Source organism: Punctularia strigosozonata (genome assembly GCF_000264995.1).
Source record: "Punctularia strigosozonata HHB-11173 SS5 unplaced genomic scaffold PUNSTscaffold_8, whole genome shotgun sequence".
NCBI lineage: Eukaryota > Fungi > Basidiomycota > Agaricomycetes > Corticiales > Punctulariaceae > Punctularia > Punctularia strigosozonata.
In genome coordinates, this window is record NW_006767440.1 from 1,539,240 (window position 1) to 1,557,348 (window position 18,109).

At 56.2% G+C, this 18,109-nt stretch overlaps 4 protein-coding genes across 4 annotated transcripts; 3 read left to right on the forward strand and 1 right to left on the reverse strand.

Annotated features, from left to right (window-relative positions):
* The first annotated feature begins 92 nt into the window (after nt 1-92).
* Nucleotides 93-4,900, forward strand: PUNSTDRAFT_126849 (uncharacterized protein). The gene is made up of 20 exons (XM_007385104.1): nt 93-436; nt 494-1,022; nt 1,074-1,331; nt 1,391-1,500; nt 1,559-1,647; nt 1,759-1,892; nt 1,951-2,157; nt 2,208-2,317; nt 2,372-2,685; nt 2,746-2,962; nt 3,017-3,416; nt 3,476-3,613; nt 3,671-4,013; nt 4,064-4,094; nt 4,151-4,242; nt 4,304-4,400; nt 4,462-4,553; nt 4,609-4,676; nt 4,728-4,817; nt 4,873-4,900. Exons 1-13 carry the CDS (start codon nt 294-296, stop codon nt 3,719-3,721), a joined length of 2,700 nt encoding a protein of 899 aa, XP_007385166.1. The 5' UTR covers nt 93-293; the 3' UTR covers nt 3,722-4,013; nt 4,064-4,094; nt 4,151-4,242; nt 4,304-4,400; nt 4,462-4,553; nt 4,609-4,676; nt 4,728-4,817; nt 4,873-4,900.
* A 1,416-nt stretch (nt 4,901-6,316) lies between these two features.
* On the reverse strand, nt 6,317-7,764 carry PUNSTDRAFT_135579 (uncharacterized protein; the record flags this gene model as incomplete). Its single annotated transcript, XM_007385105.1, has 3 exons — nt 6,317-7,368; nt 7,432-7,590; nt 7,650-7,764. The coding sequence occupies 3 exons, from the start codon at nt 7,762-7,764 to the stop codon at nt 6,317-6,319; spliced, it is 1,326 nt and encodes a 441-aa protein (XP_007385167.1).
* A 286-nt stretch (nt 7,765-8,050) lies between these two features.
* Nucleotides 8,051-13,464, forward strand: PUNSTDRAFT_135580 (uncharacterized protein; the record flags this gene model as incomplete). Its single annotated transcript, XM_007385106.1, has 18 exons — nt 8,051-8,161; nt 8,215-8,479; nt 8,533-8,642; nt 8,692-8,806; nt 9,108-9,225; nt 9,294-9,411; nt 9,464-9,685; nt 9,738-9,866; nt 9,917-9,941; nt 9,999-11,590; nt 11,651-11,692; nt 11,742-12,053; nt 12,104-12,229; nt 12,277-12,703; nt 12,760-12,884; nt 12,954-12,974; nt 13,064-13,179; nt 13,239-13,464. 18 exons carry the CDS (start codon nt 8,051-8,053, stop codon nt 13,462-13,464), a joined length of 4,200 nt encoding a protein of 1,399 aa, XP_007385168.1.
* An 832-nt stretch (nt 13,465-14,296) lies between these two features.
* On the forward strand, nt 14,297-17,380 carry PUNSTDRAFT_135581 (HECT-domain-containing protein; the record flags this gene model as incomplete). The annotated part of the gene is made up of 8 exons (XM_007385107.1): nt 14,297-14,322; nt 14,394-14,413; nt 14,476-14,620; nt 14,684-14,817; nt 14,880-16,233; nt 16,290-16,583; nt 16,642-17,247; nt 17,353-17,380. The coding sequence occupies 8 exons, from the start codon at nt 14,297-14,299 to the stop codon at nt 17,378-17,380; spliced, it is 2,607 nt and encodes an 868-aa protein (XP_007385169.1).
* Nucleotides 17,381-18,109: the final 729 nt, after the last annotated feature.

Genomic DNA, 18,109 nt, shown 5'->3' on the forward strand with positions numbered 1-18,109 from the left:
ACTCGAGCACCGCCATCCCCGACCTCCCACCACGTTGGATGATCCGCTCGCTGGCCTCCGGGCTCACCTCCGGGGCTGCAGCATGGGCCGCCACCGTCGCTGCGCGTGCCCGAACGCAGAGCGCATGTGCGTTCCCTAGACACGCTTCGGCCTGGGGCTGCTCAGGACCGGTTCTTACCCAGGCGCCCATACGGTTCGCGGTCACGCCGTTCAGCCGCCATGGTCATCGATCAAACCGAGCCGCCCTATTTAAGCCAAGGACTGCGACGCGGGCCTGCTCCACCATCGCCAGGATGTCCACCCCAATCGTCTCCGCGAGTTCCGCCGCCGCGCCCCAGGACTTCCGCCTGCCGACCGCCGTTCGCCCGAGCCACTACGATGTCACCATCAGGACGGATCTCGAGAAACTGACCTTCGACGGTTTCGTGAAGATCAAGTGAGTCGAGCCCAAGTCTACCTTGCTCAAAATGCGGGAATTGAAATGCGTCCGCAGCCTCGATGTCAAGGCAGAGACTTCGACCCTGGTTTTCAACTCGTCCGACCTCAACCTCGGCAACATCACCCTCCAATCCGATGCCCTCCATACCGCGCAGACCGAGTCTTCTCGTTCTTTTGAAAAAGAGCAGGAGCGGATGCACGTCCACTTCGCCACGTCACTCCCCGCGGGCTCGAAAGCGCAGCTACAGATCGCGTTCGACGGAAAGCTGACCGGCAGCATGATGGGCTACTACTACAGCACGTACGAGCAGGACGGCAAGACCAAGTACTACGCGTTGACACAGTTCGAGCCTACGGCGGCCCGTCGCTCGTTCCCTTGCTGGGACGAGCCTGCGCTGAAGGCGACGTTCGCCGTCACCTTGATCTCGCGCGCGGACACCGTCAGCTTGAGCAACATGCCGGCCATCTCGGAGGAAGTGTATACAACGGAGCCGTCTGCGACTGGGAGCACGATCTCGTCACTGGCATTAGGCAGCAAGTCCGAAGAGAAGTGGAAAATAACCAAGTTCGAGACGACGCCTCCCGTAAGCAGCTCATATTACCGTCCCCGACGTCGTCTCAGAGAGAAATCGTAGATGTCGTCTTACATCGTGGCCTGGGCAAACGGGCCCTTCGCACACCTTGAAAGCTCGTACACCTCACCCATCAGCGGCAAAACCCGTCCTCTGCGCATATACGCGACACCGGACCTCATCCACCAAGCCCAGTTCGGTTTGGACGTCAAGGCGAAGGTTCTGCCTATCTACGAGAAGGTGTTCGATATCGAGTATCCGCTGCCCAAGCTCGACACGCTCGTCGCTACGGACTTTGACGCAGGTGCCATGGAGAACTGGGTATGCTCCCCCTGTATTGAATCTTATGGTCTTGACGCTGATAACTTGTGCTATCGCAGGGCTTGATCACTGGTCGTACCAGTATGTACCTCCTCGATGCGGAGCGGGCAGATATCAAGACCAAGAAGCGGATCGCGACGACCCAAAGTCATGAGGTGGCCCACATGTGGTTTGCATCCTGCTCGTGCAACGTATACGAGGTCACATTTACCGATTCCGTCTCGTAGGTTCGGTAATATCACAACAATGGAGTGGTGGACATATCTGTACCTCAACGAGGGCTTCGCAACCCTAATGGGCGAGGTTATCATCATTGGTGGGTGTAAACCATTTTGCGTGATGGGGACGTAGTCTGACCCACACCCACATCTAGACAAGTACGGATTCGCAGTCTAGTCTTCGGTTGACATCGCTAATCGATATTTACCCAGAGTGTTCCCGGAGTGGAAGGTGTACTCGGAGTTCATCACGGACCACCTACAAGCCGCGCTTCACCTTGACGCCAAGTTGTCCTCGCATCCTGTCGAGGTAGACTGCCCGGACGCCAACGAAATCAACCAGGTAAGCCAACGGCCACCATTGATCCCCTAGTTTGCACTTAAATGTTCAAAATGTGCAGATATTCGACTCTCTCTCGTACTCTAAAGCCGCAAGCGTACTGCGTATGCTTGCGAACTGGGTGGGCGAGGAGCAATTCGTCAAGGGTGTCTCTCTGTACCTCAAAAAGCGACTCTACGGCAACAGCGTCAGCAGGGATCTTTGGGAGGGTATCGGAGAGGCCACTGGCAAGGATGTCGCAGGGATGGTCGAAAACTGGATTTCGAAGGTTTGCAGACTCCTACACCATGTCAATTCGCCATTTGGATGATTGTGTAGATGGGCTTCCCGGTCCTCACCGTCACTGAGACGGAGGGTGCCATCAAAGTCCGCCAGGACCGCTTCCTTGAGACAGGTCCTGCGGAACCGAAGGACAACGAGACGATCTGGTATGTGCAAATTCGCACAGCCGGATTCCCCCTCGGGGCTGACCGACGTTCTAGGACCGTCCCGTTGAGCCTCCAATCATCTTCGGGTATCGACACCAAGATCGTTCTTGACAAGAGAGAAGACACCTTCGCGATCGACACCAGCAAACCGTGGAAGTTGAACGCGGGTACCACAGGGGTCTACCGCGTCCTGTACACCCCCGAACGTCTGAACGCTATTGCAGAGGAGGCTGCTAGGAGCGAGGACGTGTTTTCGCTCGAAGATCGGATCGGTCTGGTTTACGACACTGCCGCGTTATCCGAAGCCGGTTTCGCCAAAGTCAGTTCGGCGCTCTCGCTGTATAAGGCGTTCAAGGACGAGAAGGAGTGTGAGTAATGAGCGTTCCTTCCTCTTCCCTGCACGAAAGGCTGACGGAAGAGATTCACAGTCCTTGTTTGGGGCTCCATACTGTCGGGCATTGGCTCGCTAAGGAATGCTTTCTGGGAAAACGACGAGATCGTGGAGGGCCTTAGGGCATTCACGCGGGAGTTGGCGGGTCCTTTGGTAGCCAGGCTCGGCTACGAATACTCGGCCGATGAATCGCCCGACATTACAGAACTGAGGACGCTTGCCGTGCAAGCAGCTTCTGGGTCCCGCCTTGAAAGGTGTGCTCTCCGATCAGTCCTTATGGCGGCGGACGTTACTCACGACCGCGATAGTACCGTCGAGAAGCTCCATGGTTGGTTCACAACCTTCCTTGAGACCGGCTCGGACGACCACATCCCTCCTGAACTCTTGGGCATTACCTACTCTGTCGCCGTTTGGCGTGGCGGCCGCGCCGAGTTCGAAGCATTGAAGAAGATACACGCCAAGCCTCGCAACCCCGCGCAGGCCATCGCGGCTATGCAGGCACTTGGCTCGAGCGAAGATCCCGCCTTAGCGAGGGAGACACTGGAGTATGCGCTCGAGCACGGCCGAGACCAGGACATCGTATACTTCTTTGGCGGCGTCTCCGCCAATCGCAAGACGAGGCGCGTGCTCACCGAGTTCTTCAAGGAACGCTACGATCAGATCTACAAGCGCTTCGATGGCAACTTCTCATTGAAATTTATTGTCGAGGTACGCAGGCGACCCCGAACATGACGTGAAGCTACGTCTGACGGGCATTCTCTTCGTAGCGAGCGTTCAATGGTCTCTCGTCTATCAAGGACCACGACGAGACTGTAGAATTCTTCAGAGGCAAGGACATCAGCAAATACCGCATGAGTCTCGAGCAGACACTGGACAGCATCAAAGCCAAGGCCGCTCTGATCGAGGTAAAGCCATATCGGACTACGATGCGAGTGTCGCGATATTGATTATGTGTTCTGCAGCGTTCCAAAGAAGATGTCGAGCAATGGCTGGCCGCAAACGTCCAAAAGTAATCGTACCGACATATTGTTACATAGTAAAAGACATAATTTCCATAATATTGGATGGAGTCGCATATTCTGTTATTCCCAATGCATTAGTTCCTTGCTCATCTCCAGTTTTTGCGCCCATGGAAGTTTCGGGCAGCATAGCTCAACCCATTGGGAAGGGTGAATGATGAACGCCAGGTTGCTTGCAGCATGTGTTCCTGTACACGCGTGGCGACCAGACGCTAGTGGAAGTAGTTCGAGGCGTACGCCTTGACACTCATCCAGACATCGTCCAAGCCCTTGACAACGTCTTCGGCTAGGGGTACCGTCAACTTCCGCAAATCTGATCATCCATCCAAGACTTACGCAAAGGGCCTTTCTCCAAATCAATTAGGTTCTGCGAAACCAGAATGAGATCGGGGTACTGTAAGACGCATGGAAGATTAAGCAGACCTGCTCAATGTGGTTGAGACTCGAAGCTCCGATGATGACTGCATCTCCGAACTCGCGCTTCATCAGGCTATGATGGGAGATCCAGCGAAGTGCTGTGCAATGTGAAGCTCGGGTGAGCTGCTTTTTCATGGGAGACGATTTCGAGGCACCAACCGATCTCGGGCATTGTCAAGTTGTGCTTGTCGGCGAGCTCCTTGATCGCGGCAACCGCCTTGAAGTAGGGTTCCTTCCAGTATCGCTGGCGGTAGTTCTGGAAAGCAATGTATCAGGATCTCACCCGATTGAATTCGGATCATTGATTCTCTACTGACTCGTCCTTGAGCTCTGTTAGGGTCGAATCGCGCGCCCGGCTCAACCTCGGCATCTGGTGAGAGGTATCGACCAGTGAAAAAGCCGCCTCCGACTTCATCGTTCGCGATATGAGAATTCGGAATGCCAATCGTGTAACATGTACGAACGTGGGTTAAACTCGTAGAAGCTGATGCCGAACTTGCGCAAGCACGGGAAGAGCTCAGGTTCTACACCGCTGAGTGATTGTTGGTTTCGGCTGAACATAAGCTTGAATGACCCGGCTTACCGATGAATGGCATTGTAGATCCCTTGATACGCTGTGGGCTGGATGTAGCCATTGGCCCGGCAAATCATGACAATTTCCGCCACCTCCCATCTGATGGGTAGTTAACACTTCATGGAACTTTCAGGAAGGAGCTGGTGCTACGCACGCCATGTAGTTGCTGATGCCAAAACGCTTGAATTTGCCTTCCTTGTAAAGCTCGTTGACAGTCTTCATGGTAACTTCGTACGGTGTGGTGCGGTCTGGGCCATGGAGGTACCACATCTCCAGGCAGCTGATATAATCAATTTAAGAAGCAGATGGTCAACCATTTGCACGTAGGGAGCGAAAGATGACCATACTCAGTGTTCAAGGCCTTGAGAGAAACATCCAGGTATTTGCGAAGATCCTACAGGTCAACATATTCAGTCGCCCGAATCACTCGAGGTGGCCGCATAATGCACCTCTGGCTTGTGGGAGATCGAGTCCCCTGGTCCCCCTGATGGCAAGGCAGGTCAACCCGTGGGCGCAGATACGACGCATCTTCACTGACATTGCCTGCCGGTTGCAGCATTGGGGTAAAGCTTTGTCTCGACCTTGAGGCCTTTCTTCGCGAGATCGATCTTGCCCAGATATTGTTCACTAGTCCCTCCGCAATAGGTGCGAGCCGTGTCGAGCTGATGGTGAAGACTGCTCAGTTAAGGGGAATAATCAGTGTCACCGTTCTTGATCACCTCAGTATGCCCGTGTTTTGCAAAGACGTCCAATATTGCCTCGACATCTGTATGTCAAAGGGTCAAAACTCGACCATATAAGGCTGCAATTCGTTTGACCTTTGATGTCGTGCAGACGCGCACCCTCTTTGCCCTCCTCGCCAAAGGTCATACAACCCTAGTAAACCATGTCCTTGAGTATGATCGCTCAAGCTTCTAAACGAAACGTGCTACAATTCACCATCACAATGTTAAGGGCGCTTTTCTGGGTAGGAGCAGCCATGATGAGGGTAGAGATAGGTAGGATCTCTAAGCTATGAGATGGGAATGTCCCTCATTTTATCTTTCGGCACTTGTGAGAGAAGCTATGTGCGATGGCTAAAGTTGGTGTCGCAGTCCTACGGTCATGACGTCCATCCTCCCGTCGGGATACCGGCCATGCGCGTACACGGAAGTACGCAGTGGTAAGCTCTGTGTTCTCCGCCTGGACCCAGGGTGACACCGATTCGTCCTGTTGGTCTAGAGACTGGATGGGAATATGAATAGTCTAACTCCGAGTCGCACGATTCGTGTAGTCTTAGATCTTGATCACTTTACATCGTTACATACATATCAAATACTCGGTTATAAGCTAAGTAGGTCATCAGGAAAACATCGAGAGTTAAGGGTTAAGGCAGCCAGATAGCGAGGCATCGAGATAGGTATCCTCGTCAAGACGAAGGAGGCGCAGGCTAACAAAACATGGGGACAGTTCTATACAGGCGTTCGATATGAACAATGAGACAACAAGCTACGAAAGCGCGACAACAGGCCGGCGTCGCTAATACACATCCAAGGTGGATCACAGTTAGCGTCCGCACGCGAGACAAACAAAACACAGAGAGCGCGACGTCATGATGTTCAAAGCGGGTTGACGTTGAAGTACGAGGCGGATGATACGGGAGTGTTGAAGTGAGCCGGGGTGGGCGGGGACAGGGGGTTTCGGAGGATCTGGTCAGCGGTCATGGGCTTGATGATGAGCGGGGAGGCAAGAGGGGAGTCTGCACTGCTCCGCTGCGGAGGAATGATGCGCAGGTTCGGCTTGGGGTGTCCAGGAGAGGTTATTGATGTCTTACGATCGCAACGCTCAGGGTGTTGGTAGGTGGAACGACGCGGAAGGGATAGGTGGCGAGGGCGGGGGTTCAGGCGGAAGTGAACCATGGGATTGACGGTGCAAGTTGTGTTACCGTTCGATGGCAAGGGGTAAGGGGGCTGCGAGGGGTTTAATGCTAGCGTGTCGAGAGTTGAGGAAGGAGAAGGGGTCGCGTTCCCGGACGAACTGGACGACGACAAAGCCGGCGCAATGCCAGTAGTGCTCTTCACGGCTGACAGCGGAGGTAGCTCGACGCCGAATGTTTTGCCAGGGAGGGGAGTGAATAGGTCTTCGGGAGTAGGGCTCCATCGATCATTCCATAGCACGGTCAGGTCGCCGCGTCGACGAGGCATGGGTGGTGGTGCTTTCGGGACTTCTGGTGGGTTCAGGGGGGTATGAACCATCTGTTCCAAGGGTGTGCGGGGCATCGAGTCCGCTGAGCTCCCGCGAAGTGTCAAATTAGGTCGATTGAGTGCACCAAACCAGTTGGTGGATGGGACAGCGGTAGCGGGTGACACAGGCGAGAGGTTACGCGGGGAAGACATCCGAGGCATGCTAAGAGAAAGCGGGGGCAGTTGCATCTGGCTGTGCAACGTCGGCATGTTCATAGCGCGACGGCGTCGAGACATCGAAGGCGGAAGCTCGGCCTGATCAGCTGACCCTGTCGCGAGAGAATAGTTGGCGAGATTGCGGATCGGGCTTGCAGGTGTCGTGATCACGGAAGGCATGGGTGCCTCGGTGGAGGCCGAAGGGTCGGAAGACGTTCCGTCAAGATGAAAGCACGTTGTAGCAGAAGTATCTCGCGCGCTGAGACGACGTTCTGAACAGCCAATGGTAAGCACGCCGTTGACCTGTGATTCTGTACCGCCGCGTCATGACTGACCAGTAGTGAAATGCATGTTCTTCATTTCATCGCTGATGGACTTGACATCTGGACATGCTCCAGTCTTTTTGAATATGAAGTCCCTGATAAACTCGGGACGCGCGACGCGCTTCTGGGCTGTATCACGATGCGACTCCGTTCCGCGAGACAAATCGAGGGCTTCAGTCAGACTTGTGTCAATATGTGATGGGCAATCTAACACAAGGTAAGACGCTCACCCTCGAGAAGAGCGGACCGTGACTCGTGATTCCATCGGCCACATCCGCCGCGCTTTGGCCTGATGTACGGTGATCGGGGCGACGAGTGCAGTTGTCGTACCTTCAGGCGGGCCATTGGTCACGTAGCTGCTGGCTCATACAAGGATGAAGGCTACCGTCGCGCGGCGGACGTGGCGGGAAACAAGCTGCAGGGCGAGACCCTCGAGCTGCAACTGGCATATTTCAACTAGCCATGGTTTCGGTACAGAGACAGGGTTGTCAGAGATATCACGGACACGTCACGTCACAGTGACGTCATTGAGTACACCACGCGATCACGAGACTAGCTCTCTCCCGCCGAGTCGGCGACGACCCGGTGCCAGTACTGTAACTTAACCCCTGCATCCATCGCGCTAGCTAGGATGGAATTGGACGATCTTGATAAAGCCATCAATACGATCAAGCATACGAGTCGCAAAGGGGGCAAAGTCAAGAAGGCTGTAGACGACATCTGCTGCCGTTTGATCCTCATTGTGATCTCCCTCCGCTTTTCCCTGTTCGATTTGTATTCATCGCGCATACACAGAATTCTTCCGCTCCTTCTAACTTGAAAACCTTTCAAAATCTCAAACATGCGCTCAGAAAAGCCATGCAACCTGTCTACGAGGTCCACCCTATCCGCGCTACCGAACTCGCGAATGCAGTTTTCCTGAAAGCTGTCCACGAGAAGATTCCTGCAGACAACAGCACGGCTGTTCTTTCCGATGGCAAAACAAGGAGGGAGCATTGGGAAGAGGTGGCGAGAGCAGTGCTTTCTGGTTTGCTTGACTTCTGCGAGAAGAAAGGTGATGGTGAGCAGGTGGAGACATGGGTACGGTCCGCACTCACTGAAGATAAACCTCAGAGAGGACCAAGACAACCATTTCTGGAGTATTTTACCCGGCTATATGCGAGTATTTCTTCCCGGACTCGTCGGTCTGTGCGGGGAGCATTGGTCTCCGGCTTCGATTGACTGTAGGTCCGCAAATCCTCACGTTTGTATTTGTCTCACCGATACTCGTAGGCATATTCGCTTCTTGAAGCCCTTGCAGAAGGCAGCGTCAACCATCAGCGCGAGCTGAGAGATCCGAATTTACTCGGCCCAAAGAAACTCGGAGCTGCGATCTCGCGGACACATGGTCAGTGGTGCAGTACCGAATCTCATTCACCCGTACCATGGATCATACGGGCATATATGCGCATATATTCGTTGAAGATATCTCCTTGCCTCGCGCTCTATCGAGCGCAGTCACGCTCATGCTATTCCTTCAGATTTCCTGGCCATCGAAGCGTTGCTGAACATAGTAGCCCGCATACTCCCTTCGTCCAAGAGCTCCGAAAATTCAAAGCGTATGGACTTCGTGAACGACCTCTTCCGAGATCGCAAGTACTGTAACCCCTTTCCATAGAGCTTGATATTGATAAACTCTCTACGCGCAGAACCTGCATTGCCCTGTGGAGATGAGTTGGCATCGCTGCTCCAAGGGACGTCGCCCAAAAATTGGGAAGAGACTGCCATGCGTATCGTGGACAAACTCGCGAGTACTCGGCTTGACTTGTACGTTTGATCCCTCACCTTGCCCAGCTGATACCTGTCTGATTTCTACTACGCTCTCTATCAAATAGCCCTCAACCATTCGCATTAAACCGCATCACGGCTTGCGGCACGATGTTCGAACAGCCTGAATCGTGGGACCGACTCCTCGTCGATGCTCGTGGGCTCCTGGTCAGTGTCGAAAACTCGGTAAGTCGGGGTTTCATACTGGGTGCTGGAACTTCATCGACGACGTTCCCAGAACGGCGAATACGAATCGCTGGAGGTTCCGTACACGACCGTAGTTTCTATCACACTTCGCGACGCCACTCACCTCAACGAACTGGATGTTGAAGTGGCCCTATCGACTCCTCCCATCATCGGCGAGAAACCTATGGCGGCTAAAGGCAGCCCATCGATGAGCTTCCAAATCCAGAAGACCGACCTGAATCGCTTTCATGGTGCTATCGAGCATCGCGGTTTGGTCCGTCGAAAACGTCAAGTTAAGCGTACAAAGCCTGACAATTGCATCACAGGGTGGGCGCGTCCAGCGAGATAAGCTCACCGCCCCACCAAGGTCCCGTCATGTCTCCGTAGCGCAGGTCTCGGTGGAGTTCGACGGTATTCCGCCGCCCATAGGAAAGAACCTTCCTTTGAGCTTCCCGGTAGGTTCGTCGCGAGCCCTACCTCCGCGAAATCTTACAACAGCACATAGGAGAGGTTGAATGTGGTCAAACAGAGTACGTGCGATATCGCATGCTCCGGGGATGAGATGACTCACTACAGGAATATGCTAGCGTACGGCATCACTGACGCTAGTAGCGAATCAGGGAATGGCAAAGGTAACGGCGAAGAGTTTTTCGACTTCGACACGGCAGCGGCATCCCCCGAGAATATACCTCCGACTGGTGAACTGAAAGCCGAAGGGCCCCCGAAAAGAGGCCCTCCGCAGCATGTTGCCGCTTCCTCCGACGACCCGCTGAACGTCCTCGCTCATACCCGCAGCTCCTCCACCCTCACCGGCGGTCAGGTGAAGGTTCGCTTTGGTGGTGTTTCCTCCTCGGACGGCCTGATCAAGGAATCACTGGATGTGCCAGAGTCTGCTCTGGCCGCACATGCCGCAGCGCCTTCGGTTGCTTTGGACCGCAAGCCTCCTCCCGCTTCTCGCCCTTCTGGTATGGAAACCTCGACAGCTTCCGCGCGCTCTGGTAAATCGTCTGGCCCCCTGCTGCTGTCCAAGCGCGCCTCTTTGCGTCCTCTGTCTAGAACTGCAAGCCAACTGCGACGCGATGTCTTCGGGGTAGAGGAAGAGCTCTCTGAAATCTCTGACGACGCAGGATCCCAACCACCACGCCAGGAGGACTCGGACATTGAGACTTCCCAAGAGGGCGTCTGTGATCAACCTGGATTCAAGGCTTCTCCGAAGATGTCCAGAAGTCCCCTCAAGTTGAAAGGCGCGCTCTCGGGCAAGGTTTTAACCAAGAACACCGCGGCTGGTCCTATCTTCAGTCAGAACCCTGTAGTCCAGAATCTCAAGAGATCCACTGTTGTGCGCAAGAGGATTGTGCTCGACTCGGATGACGAATTGGAGGCTGGCACCACGCGTCTCGATCCCGCTCCTGTCGATGGAACTGTCTCTGGCGACGTCGATCCTTCCCCTGTAGTGACTGGTGCTCCTGGACCCTGCATCGTCAAGCGACCTCTCAGGGCAGCTCGAACTCTTCGCATGGTGCGTTCCTCGGGAGTCGAATCACCGCTTGACAACGATATCGGGGTTGGACAGTTCGAGCCTGCGGAACTCTCGGCCGTATCACCCGTTCGTACGGTTGCTCCAGCCGACACCTTCAGGGTTGACCTACCTGTGACTCCTGGGAAGCGCAAGCGTCTGGCCGAGGAGGGCGACCGTGATGCTGCTCCTGCGAGTTGTAATCCACCAGCTGCTCCTGCTGCTCCTGCTCGTAAGCGGCGACGTCATGGCACCCTGGCCAAACAAGAATCAGAAGAAAGCAATATTCCTAAGAGACGCTCATCAAGGGTCTTTCAAGCTAGTCTGAGTTCCCGCATGCCCCAGAATAGCAAGTACGGCACTCGTAGCAAGAACGGGCGCACATTTTCTCCTGAAAAACGAGCTCTCTGGTCTTCGTCGGATGCTGATCACTCCTGTGACGCCGTCCCCGTTGATACTAACCGACCTACTCGTGTTACTCGCGCAAGCGCGCTGAAGGATAAAGCCGGAAACGTCAAGCCTCCTCCGCCGCCACGGAAGCCCAAGCCCAAGGCTAAGAAGGCCAGTAAGACTACCAAACTAGGTTCACCAGTCCCTCCAGGGCGCAAGGTGCTGGCGCCAGTGCCCGCAGGGGAGCTTGCCATACGCACTGCGAAGAACGCAGTATGTGTCGTCTTGTGTCTGTAGGATCGTATGGCTGACATATTCTGATAATATTACTAGGATACCGTCAACGTGGGCAATGTCGCCATCAAGACGCCTACTGTGCGTCACTCAGGTCTACCGGGGCCGTTTCTGATAACCCCTCTTACAGACCGCAGTCAAGCCCCAGGGAGCGCCACCTACTCCCCCTCCTCGCTCTAATGTTAATGCAGCGTGGGTAGACATGCCTTCGCAAGAACCATCGCTGGTCATCGCCTCGAAGATCTTGGAGCCGCCCAACTTCCAGCAATCTGGCTCGGAGGTACAGACCTCGCAGGAGAACCAGGATGCCCAGGACCCCATAGACGCCATGGACGAACTGGACTTTGACGCCATGTATGTGGATAACCTGGAGCCTGGTCCTGATGCGGAGCCGGTGTCGGCTCGCCTAAACGAGGAGAAGACCCCCCTGGATCCGCCACAGGTACGAGCGGTGGCCTTAGTGCATTCAGTCTCAGCTCATTTTTCTTGCAGAATTTCTCAATTGGAGTCGTGGACGAGTCTATCCTCGGTGACAGGATATCGACGCAAGCCACGACTAAGGAGGTATGCGTGCAGGTCAATGACAAGCAGCAGGCGGAACCGACGGTATCGTTGCAGGTACACTAGTTTCTTCACGAAAGTATCGTCGTGCTCATTCGCAGCAGGCTGTCGTGGGGGCGCCATCCAATCTGCAATCGGTCACGATCGACCTCACGCAAGACACGCCCGCGCAAAAGCCACTTAGACGTGCGGAACCACGGAAAGTGATTAGGGAAGCCGTGAATCTGCCCTCGCCAATCCGCATTCCGGATGAACTTCTGGAGCCCACGCGCTGTCCGAATAACATCAAGCAAGCCGTGGAGGGAAATGACATCGACAGCGAAAGCGATGCACATAACGTAGACTCCCCTGATCGCCACGCGATGATCGACGAGACTGCGGAGAATATCCGTTGTCCTCTGCCAGCGAATACTCTACCACCGAGAACCGCTGCCACGAGGTTCTCCGCCAAGCAGCCTGTATCTATCCTTAGACCGTCGCCGGCGGCGTCGACGCAACGCAAAGCGCGCTTCGCGGACGAATTAACTCCCGGTAAATCGTCAAGCGTTTTCACTCGTCGATCTTCAGTCTAACCCTTGCGCCGATAGCCCATCCTGAGCAAGGAGGCCGTCGATTATCAAAGATGACGAGGTTCGAAACCAATGAGGAAGAGAAGACATCGAGGACGAATACCGGCCGACGAGCAGAGCCTGGCTTGCGCGATATCGTCAGGGTAAGGTGGCTTTGCACTGTCGTCATGCACACTACGCCCTTCAGTTGCTGACCCATGTTTTGCTTACAGGCTCTCGACGGCATTAATGATGTAAGCTTTCTTCTTCTTCGCCACTCCGGACTGCGCGGTGCTGCGAGCCCGGACGTGCTTTGCTGACCGAGTCGGTTTCCCGTGCGCAGGCTATCCTGGAAAAGATCGCGCGAGGCTTTGACTCGGTCAGGGACAACGCCCTGTATGGCCGCAAGATCATACTGCAGAACGTCGGTGCGGATCTGCAGCGCATGAGCGGAGAGGCGTAAGTCAATTACCGTCTAGTCATTGTCTATTATACGTCGCTGACAGTCATCATCACAGCGCAGAACGTTACAACGTGCTTATAGAGCTCGAGGCGGAGTACGCCGCGTTCAACGCGCTCTCAAAGGCCAAGTACGGCGAGCTCGTGCGCGCGAGCTCGGCTATCGTGGACACGGCGCGAGAGGCGCTGGCGGAGCACGCCCGGCACGATCTGAGCAAGAAGTTTCCGAGGACGCTGGGCGGGCTGCCGCAGAGCATGCTGGACGTGCTGAACAAGAAGAAGTGAGGAGGACTTTCTGAGACCTAAGATTTGTTCGTTATGCTTTCGTTCCTTGCTTCTTGGAGGTGCCCTTAACGGGCCGGTATTATTCATGGACTCGACGCTGTGCTGCGTTGCCGTGTATATTATCGCTGAGTCAAGTAATGTGATGCCTCAGTCTAACAGTGATGAAGCAGACTGCAATCTACATACGTGCTCCGGTGGGTAAGGTCCTTCACACAACGGGCCAATAGATTATCTCCGCTTCTCAACCGGATCAATGCCCGGAAGGACCGAGTTCAGGTACGGCAATTATTCTGAAATCAGCGAAGCAGTAGTTATGATCGTGAAGAAGCGGCAAGTGATTTCGTACTGCAGCAGGACTGCAAGGTGCCTAGGATACCTTGTACTTTGCCAGCGGAGACTACCAAGTTCAACGCAATGCTCGCCGCGGTTTTCATAGCAGAGAACTGGAACGCGTTCGTGCAGAGTCACGTAGAGTTCATCGTTCGAAGTCGGTATGCATCTTGATATATTCCATTGACGAGCGACTGGCGAGTTCCCAAGGATCAATGATATATTGGAGCGAGTAGATGGTAGTCCCGCATGCGCCTGGAGAGAACGTCGACGATGAGCGGGAGGCCAGTGGCGTCAGACCTTGTGACGATGAGGCGCTGCACTTTGCCGCTTCGGGCAGTCGCACGCTCGACTGCGCCGCTCTCCCAGCGTTTACTCAGCCCACCATCGCGCGCAGCGACCGGCCCTCGACTTCACTTGCACTTCGACTGCGACTCAGCTTTCATCCTTGCTCAGCACCCCCACACCCCGCGCCGCTCTCTTGGCGCGACGTTGAACCGTCATGCCGTCCGCTCCCAACAACGCCCCGTGAGTCATCGCGCGCACCTCGCCTGCCCGGAAACACGTTGGCTGACATCGCGCCCCTCACCTTTCCACAGGAAAACGATAAGGATCACAGGTCGGTAGATTCCGCGTCTCATCATCGTGCACCGGACAGCCGTCTGACGAGAGCTGTCGCAGTGGTCGCGGCAGATGGGCTCTCCAAACGAGATGTGTTCAGGCTCCCGGATCCGTTCGCTGTGATCACCGTCGACGCCGAACAGACCCACACGACGAGCGTCATCAAGAAGACCTTGAATCCGTACTGGAATGAGACGTTCGATATGTATGTGTCCTCGTCGTTTCCCAAAATTTACCCCCTTTCTGATCCAAGCCGGAACACCCACAGCCAAGTGAAAGACTCGTCCGTGATTGCGGTCCAGATCTTTGATCAACGCAAGTTCAAGAGACGGGATCAGGGTTTCTTGGGTGTGGTGAACGTCCGCGTCAGCGACGTGCTTGATCTTGAATTGGGCGGGCATGGTGCGTCCACCCGCGAAAGATGTCACTTCATTCTTCACAGTATGACTAATCGTTGCCAATAGAAATGCTTACCCTCGACCTCAAGAAGTCGAACGACAACCTCGTCGTCCACGGCAAGCTCATCATCTACCTCTCCACCAATGTCAGCGCGCCCATCAGCAACCCCGGGCCCTCCCAGGTGAACGGCATCACCAGCGCCCTCGCCGGCATGGGCATGAACAACTCCTCCCTCCAGCTCGCTCCCTCGCCGACGACGACCAGCTCGAACCTTGCTCGCACCCCCAGTTCTCACGCCACGGCCGCGGATGGCCAAGCGCAGGCCGTTGCCGCCGCCCCGACCGCGCAATCGACCACGGCCACGCCGGACGCCGACCCCCTCACGACCTCCCCCCGATCCCGGCCCGTGAGCGCGAGCGGCCAGGCCGCCCCTGCCGCCACCTCTGCTCCTGCCGCTGCCGTCGCCACAGGTGCGGCAGCTGCTACAACCCCCGCCACCGGTGGGTCGCCTCCGGGCGCCAACGCGACATCGGCTACCGCGAACATGCGCAACTTCAACCCGACTGAGGATCAGTATGGCCCGCTGCCGGATGGGTGGGAGCGCCGGATCGATCCCCTTGGGCGCACGTACTACGTCGACCACAACACCCGCAGCACGACGTGGAACCGGCCCGCGACGAACCAGGCGACGAACGTCTCCACCCAAGCCGGGGAGACGAACGCCGCGCGCGACCAGCACAATCGCCGCATCCTCGCCGATGATCTGCTCGAGGCCAACAACCAAACCGTCCAGCGGAACGCGTCGGCCGCGGCCGCGGCCGCCACCGCGGGTGCCGGTGCGGTCGCGAACACGGCCGCCAACGCGCTCGCGGCGAGCACGAACGCGACGACGGCCGGGTTGGGCCCGCTGCCCGCCGGCTGGGAGGAGCGCTACACGCCCGAGGGCCGGCCGTACTACGTCGACCACAACACACGCACGACGACGTGGGTCGACCCGCGCCGGCAGACGATCATTCGCGTCATGGGCCCGAACGGGCAGAACGCGGCGCTGCAGCCGCAGACGATCTCGCAGCTCGGCCCGCTCCCGTCCGGGTGGGAGATGCGCCTGACGTCGACCGCGCGCGTGTACTTCGTGGATCACAATACGAAGACGACGACGTGGGACGACCCGCGTCTGCCGTCCTCGCTGGACGCGAACGTGCCGCAGTACAAGCGCGACTTTAGGCGGAAGCTCATCTACTTCCGCAGCCAGCCGAGCATGCGCGCGCAGCCGGGCAACTGCCAAATCAAGGTCCGGCGGAACCATATCTTTGAGGACAGTTATGCGGAGATCATGCGCCAGACGCCGAACGATCTCAAGAAGCGGTTGATGATCAAGTTCGACGGCGAGGACGGTCTCGATTACGGTGGTCTTTCCAGGTGAGTTGCATGGCACCGATGGCGGATGGCGCAGATCGTTCATCATGTTTCCGCAGGGAATTCTTCTTCCTTCTCTCGCACGAGATGTTCAATCCGTTCTACTGCCTGTTCGAATACTCCGCGCACGACAACTACACGTTGCAGATCAACCCCGCCTCCGGCGTTAATCCGGAACATCTGAACTACTTCAAGTTTATCGGCCGCTGCCTCGGGCTGGGTATCTTCCATCGGCGATTCCTCGACGCTTACTTCATCGTCTCGTTCTACAAGATGATTCTCAAGAAGAAGGTGACGCTCGCCGATCTCGAGAGCGTCGACGCGGAGTTGCATCGGGGTCTCACGTGGATGCTGTGCGTAGATTATGAAACTTCTTTGAGGTGGCTTCGCGGAGCGCTCACACTGACGCAGGGAGAACGACATCACGGACGTGATCGACGAGACGTTCACGACGGTCGAGGACCGGTTCGGCGAGATGGTCACGGTCGAGCTCAAGCCGGGCGGGGCGGACGTACCGGTGACGGAGGAGAACAAGCGCGAATACGTGGACTGCGTGGTCGAGTACCGGATCAGCCGGCGGGTGAAGGAACAGTTCGACGCCTTCATGTCCGGCTTTAGCGAGCTCATCCCGCTCGACCTGATCACCGTCTTCGACGAGCGCGAGCTCGAGCTGCTCATCGGCGGCATGTCCGAGATCGACGTCGACGACTGGACGAAGTACACGGACTACCGCGGGTACGAGATGAACGACGAGGTGATCCAGTGGTTCTGGAAGTGCGTCAAGAGCTGGCCGCCGGAGCGCAAGTCGCGCCTGCTCCAGTTCGCGACGGGCACGTCCCGGATCCCGGTCAACGGCTTCAAGGACCTCCAGGGCTCGGACGGCCCGAGGCGGTTCACGATCGAAAAGGCGGGCGACCCGAGCCAGCTGCCGAAGAGCCACACGTGCTTCAACAGGATCGACCTCCCTCCGTACAAGGACTACGACACGCTGGAGCAGAAGCTGACGCTGGCCGTCGAGTGAGTACCGGACCCTGTTCTATGTGTTCTATGTGTGCTGCGCCCTGGCGACTGGGTCGCGGCCGTGTCATCTCGTGGAAACTCGCGCTGACGCAGCGTTCACAGGGAGACCGTCGGCTTCGGCCAGGAATAAACGAACTCCGACGACGACGACACGCGCAAGACCGGGCGTGGTGTATGCGCGACGAACCAGCGGCTCTCAGCAATCCAACAACATGCCTATTTCTTCCCTCTCTCTCTCTCTTTTCTCACTGTCGTCTCTGTCCGCAGGCCTCTCGCTCGGGTCTATCCTCGACCTTTTTACGCACGTTCCCCCTATCTTAATCACGGCTGGATGCTGACTGCGGCTCTCCCTCGAGTCGACTTTTTTGCCCTTACAACTGAACCCACTTTTATCATGTTTGTGTCTCTGTCCGTATCCCACCCCACGCGAGAGCGACGGACGTTTCCGTGTAATAGTATCTAGAGCTATCACGATTGTCAATGAAGTGTTCGAAACGTATATTTGAATATGGCGATGACGTTGGGGGTATATGAACTCGGTGGCGGATTTCCCGTCAATCGCCTTCAGGGCGGTTGCGCCGCCATTTGGAAATCGCAGGCACTCTGGGGCAAAGCGGAGAGGGGAATGGAGATCTGTTAACTTTCTTGACAGCTGTGGGTGCCACAAGGAGAGCTCCGAGTGGCGCGTCGAGAACGGTCCGGGTCAGGTACTGCTGCCAGTCCGGAAAAAAGCTCCATTGGAGATCGAACGAAGGTGTTGGATATCTTTGAAGAGAGCGGGCGGATGTTCCGAGGCGCCGAGGGTGGGCGGAGGCGAAAAAAAAAATCACGAGGAAGGGGGGGGGGGGTTTCATACGCC